The sequence below is a fragment of the Pelophylax lessonae genome (assembly GCF_965119305.1).
Source record: "Pelophylax lessonae genome assembly, chromosome: 1".
NCBI classification, from domain to species: domain Eukaryota; kingdom Metazoa; phylum Chordata; class Amphibia; order Anura; family Ranidae; genus Pelophylax; species Pelophylax lessonae.
This window is the reverse complement of record NC_138768.1, coordinates 135,855,764-135,870,033: the sequence shown is the minus strand read 5'-3', so window position 1 is coordinate 135,870,033 and position 14,270 is coordinate 135,855,764. Positions and strand designations below refer to the sequence as shown.

At 39.7% G+C, this 14,270-nt stretch overlaps 1 protein-coding gene across 3 annotated transcripts in view; it reads left to right on the top strand.

The window, feature by feature from the left end:
• Positions 1-14,270, top strand: part of ARHGEF28 (Rho guanine nucleotide exchange factor 28) — a 354,612-nt gene that overhangs the window by 228,434 nt on the left and 111,908 nt on the right. For all 3 annotated transcript variants that reach the window (XM_082272798.1, XM_082272799.1, XM_082272800.1), the window contains 3 exons: positions 1,494-1,686; positions 2,403-2,514; positions 11,545-11,584. In XM_082272798.1, the coding sequence (XP_082128924.1) occupies positions 1,494-1,686; positions 2,403-2,514; positions 11,545-11,584 (345 nt within the window). The remainder of the gene's footprint in view (positions 1-1,493; positions 1,687-2,402; positions 2,515-11,544; positions 11,585-14,270) is intronic.

Genomic DNA, 14,270 nt, shown 5'->3' with positions numbered 1-14,270 from the left:
GGTTGTTGAGTAATATCGTGCTGATTGGAAAGAATTCTGCAAAGATGGATGGTGCTACTAGTGCAATGAAATATTCATTAGGAAAAAGTATAATTTCCTACCGGATGACCGTATTCGACCTATAGCCTGGTTTTGGCCTCTGGTTATCGTAATTGAGCTTATAAGCTTAGCTGAAAAACATGGGAAATAGACAGTTTTTTAATAAATATTTTTTTGAAAAAGAGATAGAAAAAAAATGGATTAACCTCAAGAATAGCTCTTTCCATTGGTTTCTGTGTCTCATTAGAAAAGTCCCTATAAAATGATCTTTTAATAACCAATATCCTTGAATCATGGCGGTTGGAACTTCATTCTAACAACAGTGGAGCTCCTTCAATCCTGTGCTTCCCCCCCCCCCCCCCTTGAGTTTTAGAAGAATTTGGTTGATTTGGGATGGAAAAATAAGAATTCATAAATGTAACCTTTTTTGAGTTCCTGGTGCATCTGGTATTTTACCATTACATTATTACTTGAGTATTTAATATTATTTATTGTGTTTTGTTGCGTCTTTTAAAATCCTTACAGATACCTCATGCCTCTGACGTTCTGATCTACCAAATGGAGCAGTGACTAGAAGATGGAATTTTTGTAGTTTTATTTAGGTTGAATTATAATGTGTTAGATGTGCTCATATGATTGTACTCTTTGATCAGAGCTAATTTTTTCGGTAAGTGGATCAGTCACTTTCCAGCATTTAGTATACAGCTGATCTGCAGGAACATTCAGTTCCAAAAAGTTGTCTCAGATACCAGTTACATTGGCAGTTTTGGAGGGAAAGGGGAGAGAAGCCCCAAGTGCACCCTTGGTGTAATACAGTTTTAATGATCCAGTAGTAAAATACATAAAATGTTCCACTCACAAAGGTATCAATAGAACAAGCTAGAGGACAGTGAAGGCTCTGTGCAGTGATGTCCTGCCCCCCCATGGAGCTGTCAGTCCAGTGTCAGAAGGGTGTCACTGGAGTGCGGTGCAGTGGCATGGACTGACAGCTCCACCAAGGGCAGGACATCACTGCATAGAGCCTTTCCCAGTCTCATGCTTGTTCTATTGTTACCTTGGTAAGTGAAACATTAATGCATTTTCATTTTTGATCATTAAAACTGCATTACACCAAGGGTGCGATTGGCGCTTTTCTCCCCTTTCCCTCCTCTCTTGCAGCGTGGGTCTCTAAGTCCTTTTTTGGACATAAAAGCCTTGCATCCCTCTTGGAATACAGTCACCTGTTTCATACACTTCCAGGCAAAGTGTTTTTATCCACCATCCTGGACATTTATATGGGCAGTACACCATCATATTCTTTATTGAACTGTTGTATTTTAGGCATTCACAGGGAAGGGTAGCACTAAGAACATTGTTTGTCTTTCGTTTTATATTGGCAGTTTTGTATGTGTTACATATATTTTTTTTTATTAATACATATTTACATAGTGACGTTGAGCATCTCTTGTTTGCAGTTCCAGTTTAGATGGTCTTGATGCAGACAGTGAAGGAGAGGGGACATATAGCAGGTATGACAATGCTGGCTCTTCTGCTAAAGAGGACTCTTCTGGCCTTCTTGGGAACAGTGGTGATGAACTGGACTCCCCCGAGGCTAATCCTGATTTCCAACTTAGAGCAGCTGGAACTCTACCCTTCGCACAGAGTAAGGTATTGTCATTCACGTCACATGCTTTGTCTCTAAGAGTTTTCACCCAAGAAGCAAACCCATTTTATGCCACATTAGCAGTAGGAACAAATGTGTAATGTTCCAGAATAAATGCATTTTAGGTTCTTTAGCTTCTGTAATCTATCCAGGCAAATCAAGCAAGTTTGGAGATATAGCTTTGCACCTTTTTGCCTTTCTCCTTTTAGTATTTGTGCAGCTTTATTGGTTTTACCAGGGTCCTGTTAGTGTATACTTACATTTCTTTTATGATAGCTGCCTGCAAGCACAGAACTCTCTTGTCTGAAGGTGAGTTCGGAGATCCCTATGTTCACATAACACTGGAAAACTTGTTTTCCTCCCTCCTTTTCTTGCTTTGCATGTTTACTTCCAGACAGCCGAGCTACGTCAGTCATTCTTTTGCACTACAAGCTTTAGAAATGCCTAGACCTTTTTGTCAGGCATCTTTAAAAATAAAGTATGACAGGATCTCAGTGCTGTGAATACTTGCAATATCATTTACCTCTCTTGCCACATAGCTGTTACCTTCACATATCCTATTAAAGAAATTACGGTACTTCTGTGAGTTCACTTATTTATATTCAGATAGGTAGTGACACACTGAAGTGTTTAGTCATACTTATAAAGTAAAATGAGCAAGGAATGCAATAGGTACATATATTTTTCACCACAAAATAAAAAACTTTTTTTTTTTTTGCAGGACCCTTTGACCTCTGGTCTTAGATTCCGCTCTTACTCCTATTCCTCACCAAAAAATTTTCTTGGGAAGCCTCGCTTAACTCGTGACCTTTCCATTGGTGACGCTGGGGATGGTGAGTATAAATCACTGAGTGCTACACTGCTTAATATCAGCAATGTTGTATTTGTGTTAAAGTGTATCACCCTACCCCCCCCCCCCAAAAAAAAAAAATGGAGTCTGTAGCTTACCAGCCCTTGGATGAGGTGGCTACATTAGCCTTATTTTTTCAAGCTTTTTTTTTTTTCATCTATTTTCACCTGGTGATCCTGGTAGTATAGTAACACACTTCCAGTCCAAGGATGACAACAGTATAAATCACAGAGCCCTGCCCGTCTCCTTTTCTCCATATCATAGAGAGAGCTAACTTAGGCCCCTTTCACATGGGTGCCTCCGTCTTGCGGATTCGGCTTGCACAGCAGGGGATCACTCTGATGATCCCCGTTGAGCAGGCTGATGACAGGTCCGCTGTACTATGCAGAGTGGATACGGACACAGTCTTGCTCTCCTCTATGGGGAAATCGGGGGGAAATGGACCACCTGTCTGTTTTCATCCTATGCGATCTGATCCGCCAGATAGATGGAAAATAGGGATAGAAAATAGGACCACCATCCGTCTAGATTTTGTGGGCAGGCTCAGATCGGATGGCTGCGGGTTTCAGCAGACATGTGTCCTCTGACATCAGCCGCTCCATAGGGCAGACTGAAGGGTCCAGTCAGGTCCACCTGAAAAACCGACAGGCAGACTTGATGGGACAGCCCATGTGAAAGGACACTAAGAACTGAAAGTTATCAGCTCACTAGATTTCTGGTAAGATGAGCAAATACTTTGTTTCCTTATCCAGTAGATTTTAAAAGAGGCTTTTAATGGAATAAAATGTACCAAATTGGAGAAGTTACATTTTAGGGTTTAGATACACTTCAACTGCACATTATTTAGGATAGCAAAAAAAGAATATGCTGGAGGATCTCTCCAGTGTCCCTTGGGAGTGCGGTGTGTACCAAACTGTTCCCTTAGTGGTCTTCAGTTCTGATTTCTTCAAAAACATTTGATTTCTTCAAAAACATCTGATTTCTTCAAAACCAGCAGGCTTGTACTTAACTTGTCTGATTGTCTGGCCTCCCGTGCTGCCTGCATCCAGGCTGATACAAATCTAGTGCAGGGCTGCCAGCGCCGTAACGTCTCATATACCTAAATGACACTGCTCCTGCTGTACTGGTATCTTCCATTCAAGTCTATGGTACTTTAATGTAGAAGTAGCCTGGCACTTGATTTTTACATACCTGGCTGCAGAAAGAGCAGGAGGCTTAAGTTAGAAACTGATTGGCTAATTGGCTACGGCTATATATATATATATGTCTATATATAGATATATATAGATATAGATATATATCTATAGATAGATAGATAGATAGATAGATATAGTGAAAAATGTAGCAACAGTTGGAACCCCTACCGGGGGATTCCTCTACTGGAGTCCACAAGAGATGTAAATTACCAGCAGATGAATGAACCTTTTTATTGACTCATATCAGGAATATTGGCTTTTGATAGATTGACTGTGTAAAGAAAAAATGTAGTGTATTCGTAGTAAGCTAACATTTTGAATTATTGTTCAGTGTCTATTGTAAAGAAAAACTGTACTTTGTTACTTTGTTATCCTTTAACTTACCTATTTAAGTCTTGTACTCACCTGCCCACCATCCTACCAGATCCCCACACAGTTGCTGGATTTTTCTGTGCATGCTCAGAAAGCAAAACAGACCACAGCCAGGAGAGTTTGCATTGTGTATGGAATTGGTAGGTGTGTGGACAGGTAAGTAAAAACTTGGGGGGGGTGCTTCTGGGACAGGTTGAAGGATAACTGTATGAAAGTACTAAGGTTATATACTTCAGTAATGGCAGCTGTAGAGAATTGGAGGGAGTCGAAAAAGGTGAGTATATGCTGCTGGGGAGGGACAAACCTTTTGGTTTGCCCTGCATGGACAAAATACAGTCCTTTTTGATGGGACTGCCACATTGGAATTGTTTGCTTTGAATGTTTTTGGTATTATATTAAATGTAGAGATTTGAAGATTAGACTGGAGTCAGGGTTTAAAGCTATTACAATGACTCTACCTATCCTAATAACAGCTGTTAAGATATCAGTGACATTAGGAATACATTATTTTCAATGAGTTGGCCATCTAATAGACTTGCAATGTGAGAAAGTTTAGTAAAACGCATCTACTGCAAAGAAAAGCTTGAAAATGCAATGAGCTAATATGGCAGCTTCAATGTAAATACAAATGATAAATAGAAAAATAATTTTGAAGGCATTAACAAGCAAAAAAAATGTTTAAATTGAGCTAAAAACTATTTATGAAATGATAGTGTTTATTTGCATGACTTTAAAGCTTCATAAATTGTGGGCCTGGTGAATGCTTTGCTGCCTAGACTTTCAGATGCAAGGCTTGGAAAGTATGTTTGTTAAGGTTTTATTCCTGCTTGTAGATTCTGTGTTCAGTGTCAGCGGTCGGTCATTACTTCAGGCACTTTCACTGTCTAAATCAGTATCTCTCCTTCACGCTGGTAGTAAGTAATGCAATGGTGTTATGGGATACTAGACACGGGTGTGCTGCATGAGTCTAATATGCAAAGACAACCTGCGAACTGTCATCAGATGAGGAATTACTAGTTTTGATACAGTTTAACAACTAGCAGTTCCTCATGGGCTGGAAGGCCGCAGGTTGCCTGAGCCTTCTCTATGGACACTGGAAGGAATTTACCATAACCATGTATAGAGTACTACATGCTTCCTCCCTCCTCTACATGCGGTTGGGTTTTCATCACGCAGTCCCACCTATTCAGATTTTTTTAGGCTCCATCTAACATGCTGGCTGTGTAGCTCCCCTTCTTGCCTTGGGTTGAGATTTTTTGCACGTTGGTGAAGGTGATGCCAGCTGCTAAGGAGTAATTTTAGTCTACAGAGTGACATTACATTTAGAGGATAAACGGCAGATATAAATCTGCAAATTAGGGGATGGATTTAAAAAAAAAAACTAAAAAGTTTACAATAAAACATTCCTTATGCTTTAAGTCTTGGTATGAGCTTTATTGCATGGTTACATTGGTCTGACTTGGACCAATGTAGTATGTATATCTTTTAACTGAGGGATCACAGTGGAAACTGACAAACATGTAGTAGTTGCTGCTACTAACGCGATCACCACAGTCTTCTGGGTCCTGTGCCAGGTGGTTTCACTTCTGCATAGTGACCACAGAGGGCTCACTCAGCACTGCCGCCATTCAGAAAACACCTTGTATTTTTTCATTAAATATAGGGCTTTCTCTGATTGGATGAGGTGGAGAGTGTGACCCCACTGCCCTGCCTCTCTACCTTATCCAATCAGAAAATGCCTTGTATTCATAAAAAAAAAAAATACAAGGAATCTTGTGATTGGCGGGTGTGTTGAGCAAGTGACCCCCTGTGATCATTATGCAGAAGAGGAGCTGCTCAGGACCCAGAAGATTGCAGCGATCGCTGTAGTGGCTTCTACTAGAGTGATTGTCTGTTTCCCTGATGGTCTATCAGGTATGAACCATGCATACTTCTACTTATGTGGGGCAAAGCTGGACCAGTGTAACTATGCAATAACGATTACTCCTAGACTTCAGTTTTTGCAGCATCTGGAAACTTTTCCAATATGTCTCTTCAACAGAAGTTGATTAAACGATCAACTTCTGCCAAGTGGGAGGATGCAGACACTGATCAAAGTAAACATACAGATTAGACATTTTATTGTCATTTGGAACACACTCATTTTGCGTTGGTGACTCGGAAATGATTTATGTTAGAGGCAGCCAGGAAGCTAGCGTTTTCTACAAGAAGTTAGTGGCAGTCTACATGTTTCTATCAGTACAGGTCTCCTGTAATGACCATTTTTTTATTTCATATTTTGCGCTTTAAAGTACACATTGGATGGTTGTAATTCCTTCCATTAGTCCTTCTTGCTCTAACAGGTGGTGGGATCCTCTTCTCATAAACTTTTACAGGATAGAGATATGCTAGAAACAAAGGCTGCGTTTTGTCAGTTTGCCATTTGATGTACTGCAATGTTCTTTATAAAAATTAAACGTTTTATCCGCATTTTTATCTGCTTAGGTGTGTCTTAATGTGTTCTTCCAAAATAGAAAATAATAGCAAATATTAAAAGAATATCTGTATTATTCTCTGTAAATATTAACTGTAATACAGTATGTAAGAGCTATGAAAATGTGGAATAGACTCACACAGGACCTGGTTCTGGCCAGCTCAGTAGATTGTTTAAAAAAGAGCTGGATGCAATCTTAAATACACAAAATCAGTATAACTGGATATTTATTGGGAATAACAATAGAGATTGTTGATCCAGGGAATATTTGATTGCTTTCAGGGAATCAGTAAGGATTTTTTTGCCTCCCCTCTGGAGCAAATTGGATCATGCGTTATAGGGTTTTTTTTTTTGCCTTCCATTTGGATTAACTGGGTGACTTCCATAGAATTCTGTAAATGTGTTTTTTTTTATTTATTTATTCTGTTAGTTTATTTTGTTTTCTATTGATTGAGCTAGAAGGACTTGTGTCTTTTTTCGACCTGACTAAGTAACTGGGCCAATGAAGATGGTTTTATTTTCTAGCTTTATTACAGTTGCCCACACAGGATTTTGTGTTAAAGTATATGTAAACAATCACTTTGTAAAAAAAAACATTCAGCTTAAAATAGAAATGAAATGCGTTGGTTGTCACAGGAAATGCCAAACACTCTTTGCCTAGATGGTTAATAAATTAAATCTAGCTGGACCTTTTTGTGAAAGGCAAAGTTCAAAACTTTTCTGATTGGTAAATAGCAGCTGACATACGCATGTGGGGCTGCTATGTGAAAGCTGGGTTTAGGCACAGTGTACATCCCCAAGGGTTAGGGAAATGTACAAAGATGAGCTGCCATGTTAATTTTTTTTTTTAAGATATGTCTTGTCAGTGCGAACACGTGTCAAATGTGTCACAGTAGGCATTAACCTAACATTTCTGCAAAATTGGAAACTCTGTAAAGTCTTGGGTCAAGGGAATGAACACAGTGCTCACAAGACAGCTAATACTCAGTTTAGATTGATACTTTCATGATTTGAAGTATTTAAAAATGTTTTGTGATATAAAATATAATACAGAATATTCTGTATTTTATGAATAATTGAGCTGCAAAATCAGAAGCGCAAATGGTAGTGGTTGTTGTCTTGATAGAGACTGGATCTCCATTTGAAATGTGTAGGGGAATGGTCCCCTCTAGTCTTTCTGTTCAGTGTCATGCCAAATGTTCTCCACCATTGTGCTGTGAACGGCTGACACGCAGCGTGATATGAACCATCAGGGACAGCTGGTTGATGTGCCTGCTACACAAGGTGTTATCTTGCATTTTCAGTTTGTTGCTTTGTTTGGTTGACATCTTAGAAGATAAAATGACCACCACAGTTGGTTATCTATTGGTAATACTGTATATATAATATACCTTGAGACAGAATAGAGCGTACTCATGTCTATACGTTTTTTCTGTTTTTCTTTCTGGCCTCTATAGCACTGTGTTAAAGATGTGACCTGATTATTTTTTTTTTTTATACAGGATTTATATACAGTGCCGTGAAAAAGTATTCACACCCCTTGAAATTTTCCACATTTTGTCATGTTACAACTAAAAATATTTTATTGGGATTTTTTGTGGCATATAATTGTCACGTGAAAGAAAAATGATAAATGGTTTTCAAAATTTTTTACAAATAAATATCTGCAAAGTGTGGCACGCATTTGTATTCAGCCTCCTTTACTCTGATACCACTAACTAAAATCTAGTGTCACCAATTGCCTTTAGAAGTCACCTGTATGTAATTTATTCTCAGTATAAATACAGCTGTTCTCTAAAGCCCCTAGAGGTTTGTTAGAGAACCTTAGTGAACAAACAGTATTATAAAGGGCAAGGGACACGCCATACAGGTCAGAGATAAAGTTGTGGAGAAGTTTAAAGCAGGGTTAGGTTATAAAAAAATATCGCAAGCTTTGAACATCCCACGGAACACTGTTCAATCCATCAACCCGAAAATGGAAAGACTATGGCACAACTGCAAACCTACAAAGGCATGGCCGTCCACCTAAACTGACAGGCCAGGCAAGGAGAGCATTATTCAGAGAAGCAGCCAAGAGGCCCATGGTAACTCTGGAGGAGCTGCAGAGATCCAGAGCTCAGGTGGGAGAATCTGTCCACAGGACAACTATTAGTCATGCACTCCACAAATCTGGCCTTTATGGAAGAGTGGCAAGAAGAAGCAGGTGTTGAAAGACAGCTTTAGGAAGTCACATTTGCAGTTTGTGAGGAACACAGAAAACATGTAGAAGGTGCTCCAATCAGATGAGACCAAAATTGAACTTTTTGGCCTAAAAGAAAAATGCTATGTGTGGCGTAAAACGAACACTGCAGATCACCCTGAACCACACCATCCCCACCGAGAAACGTTGTTGTGGCAGCATCCTGTTGTGGGTATGCTTTTCTTCAGCAGGGACAGGGAAGCTGGTCAGATTTGATAGGAAAATGGATGGAGTCAAATACAGGGTAATCTTAGAGGAAAATTGGTTAGAGTCTGCAAAAGACTTTAGACTGGGGCAGACAATGACCTTAAACATACAGCCAGGGCTACAATGGAATGGCTTGGATCAAAGCATATTCATGTGTTAGAATGGCCAAGTCCAGACCTAAACCCAATAGATAATATGTAGCAAGACTTGAAAATTTCTGTTCACAGACGCTCCCCATCCAATCTATCAGAGCTTGAGCTATTTTGCAAAGAAGTATGGGCAAAAATGTCATTCTCTAGATGTGCAAAGCTGGTAGAGACATAACCTAAAAGACTTGCAGCTGTAATTGCAGCGAAAGGTGGTTGGTTCTACAAAGTGGCTGAATACAAATGCACGCCACACTTTTCAGATATTTATTTGTAAAAGATTTTGAAAACCATTTATCATTTTTCTTCCACTTCACAATTATTTGCCACTTTGTGTTGGTCTATCACATAAAATCCCAATAAAATACATTTTCAACTTTGGTTGTAACATGACAAAATGTGGAAGACTGTTGATCGCTCATTTTCTCGGTCTTCACTGAGCAGAAAACTGGTGACTGTCAGTAATCGACTCTCTGCTCTGACTCTCAAGGCTCACTGGAGTATTGGGCCTTGGGGGGGGGGGGGGGGGGGGTGTGGCTTGCTTGCTCAGTCTCATAGCAGCGAGGCTGATCCAGCTGCTGGTCCAGGCATCTCTGGGTGGATCCTGACTGCAAAGTTGGATCTTTCTCGAGTCTGGACCGGCTGAGTTAGGACAAACCTACATGAGAAGTAGGACCAAAATAGTTTGGCCACACTTCTTTAAAAAGTGCCTACCAGTGCTTACAGTAAAACTATAAGCAAATTATTATTATTTTTTTTAATTTTGGGTAGAACAAGGGAGGGTATAACCTCCTGTTGGATTTTTTTATTGCCATCTGTATCCCATTGCAGAGATTTCCCTTTACTTTCTGTCCCATAGCCAGACAGGAAATAGAAGGAAATCCCTGAAAATGAATTCAATTCCTTGGGACCCCCCAGGGCACCAGAGCTAGTGTCCCCATTGGAAGATTTACCCTTTTTTCTTTTATGGGGACAACCCAAAATGTGGGATTTTCTTTTACTTTCACTTTCAATGATCATGGTAAACAGAACAAATAGACCGGGTGAATCTCCATAATGGGGGTACAAACAGCAATAAAAAGGAACAGGTGTGTTCTAATCCCTCTCCACTCTATCCAAACCTGAAAAGCTTTTGTTATACTTTAATTGCAGGCAACTTGTGGTGCCTGAAAGTTGTGTTGGTGTTCAAATCAGTCCCATTGTGAAGCTTCATGGGTCCATAGCCTAGGCAGTACACAGGACCCTTGACTTCTCTCCATGTGTAGATTAAAGAAGTTGTAAAGCCTTAAAATAATAAAAATGCTATACTTACCTGCTCTGTGCAATGGTAATGCACAGAGCGGTCTCTTACCTCCTTTTCTGCTCCTCCTCTTCTCTGAGTGCTGCTTTTGTGGAGTCAAAACATGGAATGGAGGTACGATTACTGGCAATGTTTTTCAAATGTCTTAATATCATTGAGCCGATTTTTCCACTCCGATTTCAGGCTCAATAATGCAGAGCATCTTGTATCTGTATCCAGATCCAGTCCCATACCATCATTATTTTGTTGTCAAATCTCAAATAGTAAGAAACCATTCTCTAGAACAAGGGTATGAAATGCAAGAAGACCCCCTTTAGCTGTTGGCAACCAGCAAATCTCTTCTGACAGTTTTTGTAAATGTGTTCCAGTATACACGTAATCAGGAAAGCATCCTTCAGGTGTGGAGGAAACAGTGACATAATCAGCATTTGAACCAGCAGAACGTATAATTATTACGTATTTTATTTACAGTAGGAAAACACTCTATGCTGTTTGGCAGAGGGAAGCGGATCAAGTTTATGTAAAGCTAAAACAATGTCAGCCTGGTACTTGGCCAAACCTTGTGCAGTGTTCTCCCACTTGTAATAAAACTCAATGAGAACTTTACTGAAGCATTGTCGGTGTGTCTATATATCACGTTCGAAGCCTGAGGCATTTACACCACTTCATAGGATGCAAATTTAATCCAACCTTATTTGTGTAGTGTTTCATACATGCCATGTGAGACTGTAGACAGGACTCTGGAATAGGTAACTAACAGAGTGCCATAGACGTGATGTTTAGAAGTGTACTGTTAGTAAAATATCCCTCTGGCCATAGTAACCAATTACCTTTCAAATTAAAGCAAAGAAGCCAGCTTACTCTTCATATAGCAGGCCCTTACTAACATTAAACTCTCACTCTTAGGGTTCTTTCATGTGACTACTTCTGTATTGATTATGTTGAGATTAACTATACTAACCATTATCTGATCCATTGTGACATGATCTTTAGGTGGAATGAGGGCATGTGGTGGTGGATTATACATTTCTTCAAATAGTTTATACTGTGAAACCTAACCTCTTCCTCTTGTCTTACTAGAACGAGCGTACAGCCTTCCTGAACATTCAAGAGAAAAAAGGTATTTCAATATCTCTGCTTTGGTATATTATGTGTGAAGACATTAAATTGCACCCAAGGTCTTACAACAACACCTTTCAGACCCCCCACCCTCCTTTCCGCCGTCAAATAGAATGTGTTAAAGAACTGCTGAAATACTTGCTGGTCTTTGAGAAAAAGAAGCTTTGGAAACCCATGGTGCCCTGTCTAATGACCAGATACCTGGGAATTGGGTCATGTGATTTCTACACACTTCACAATGGCTGATCATCCCCTTAGGCAGATGATTACATGACAGCTGCAAGGGGTTCCTGATCATTTAATATGGGATCTTATATCAATTAAATATATTTATGTAGAAATGTTAACCCCCCCCCCCCCCACAACACACACAATTCCTGACTCAGAGCAAGTATGTACAGTAGATAAGGACCTCTGACTTGTATTCAAGCTTCAGATCAATGTTTCAAACTAATTGAGCTAGATACTCAACAGGACAGGCCGGCAACTATTGGCTTTAGATCAGTAATGCCAACCTCTATCTTCCTAAAGAAAAGTTTAATTTAGATCTTTGTTTCTGTGCCATATTCTTTTTATTTCTTTATTGCTGCCTGCTTTGCTTTTTAAGAGAAGAACATTGCATTTTGGCTTTATTTTTTTACTTAATCACAGTATCCTGATAAAATCTCTATTGAAAGATATAGAAAGACTCCTGTATTTTTTCTTTGCTACCTTAAAGTCCAGACATAACCTATTTGTCTTAGACAGACCATAGATGATGCTATTTTCTTTCCTGCAACCACTGACACTGATGGGGGAATCCCTCCCACGGAACTGTTGTGTTCTCCCAGCGGCTGGGGGCGCGGGAAGCCTTCCCTTTCAGAAGAACACCATGATTATTGCTAGCAGTTATAGCTGCTGGCAATAATCACACATAAAAATCCAACATGCTGCTTGTACCTAAGTTGATCGACTTGGGTACAATCAGCCTGCCCATACATGGTTTGAACCAGCTGAGATTCGAACCATCTATTGCCATCTATTTTAATGGGAATAAGCCAAAAAGGAGTTTCCTATAGGTGGAAAAAGATAGAGACACTTCTCAGCAATTTTTTTTTGCCCAGACATAACTTGTTGTTACTGGGAAGAAGCCAAGAATGACTTTTTTTTTATAGGTAGCATATTTTGCCTGTTTTTTTTTGTCTTTTTTGATGATTTTACAAATTTCTTCTGTTTATTTCACCATAAATCCCCTAGATGCATTATGTGATGTGGTATTCTCACCTCTTCTCTGGACGTACTATGTTAATTACAGAAATTGTTGCTTATGTGAGAGCAGCCAGTAGCAAAGATATTGTATGACTCTTTCAACTAATAGAGCAGATCAAATACCTGTATTAGGTTACAGGAAATACAGTTAAGTATATCGATGGCTACATTTTTGAAACATCCTCCTAGTGTCGATGTAAACTTGATTATAGGTTTTTAACAATACATCATTTGGAAGGAAATGCAATATACTGTAGCGCATCAGGAAAATCACAAAGATCTCCCATGAAGTTGATAAAAGTGTTAAGACTGCCGCCACTGTCGCGGCTGGCCTTAACACTTTAATCACTGTGGTTGGCAGGCCTTACTATTCTAGTAAGGCCATCAATACTAGGGTTTATTACTGCGTAAACTGACACCAATACTTGGGGTGATTATTGCGTAAACTGGCACCAATACTAGGCTTTATTACTGTGTAAACTGGCACCAATACTAGGCTTTTTTACTGCGTAAACTGGCACCAATACTAGGGGTTATTACTGCATAAACTGGCACCAATATTAGGCTTTACTACTGCACAAACTGGGGCCAACACTAGGGGTGATTACTGCGTAAACTGGCACCGATACCAGGCTTTTTTACTGCATAAACTGGCACCAATACTAGGGGTTATTACTGCATAAACTGGCACCAATACTAGGCTTTCTTACTGCGTAAACTGGCGCCCACACTAGGGGTGATTACTGCGTAAACTGGCACCAATACTAGGCTTTATGACTGCGTAAACTGGCATCAATACTAGGCTTTATTACTGCTTAAACTGGCACCAATACTAGGGGCTATTACTGCGTATACTGGCACCAATACTTGGGGCTATTACTGCATAAACTGCCACCATTACTAGGGGTTATTACTATATAAAATGGCACCAATACTAGGGATTATTAATGGGTAAACTGGCACCAATACTAGGCTTTATTACTGCATAAACTGGCATCAATACTAGGGGCTATTACTGCGTAAACTGGCACCAATACTAGGGGCTATTACTACATAAACTGCCACCATTACTAGGGGTTATTACTGCCTAAACTGGCACTAATACCAGGGGTTATTACTGCGTAAACTGGCACCAATACTAGGCTTTATTACTGCGTGAACTGGCATCAATACTAGGCTTTATTACTACGTAAACTGGCATCAATACTAGGTTTTATTACTGCGTAAACTGGCCCCAATACTAGGCTTTATTACTGCGTGAACTGGCATCAATACTAGGCTTTATTACTATGTAAACTGGCATCAATACTAGGCTTTATTACTGCGTAAACTGACACCAATACAGTAAACCCCCCTCCATTGCGGGGGTTACGTTCCGGACCCAGCCGCAAAAAGTGAAATTCCGCGAAATAGAAAAACCCTATTAAAATGCATTGTAG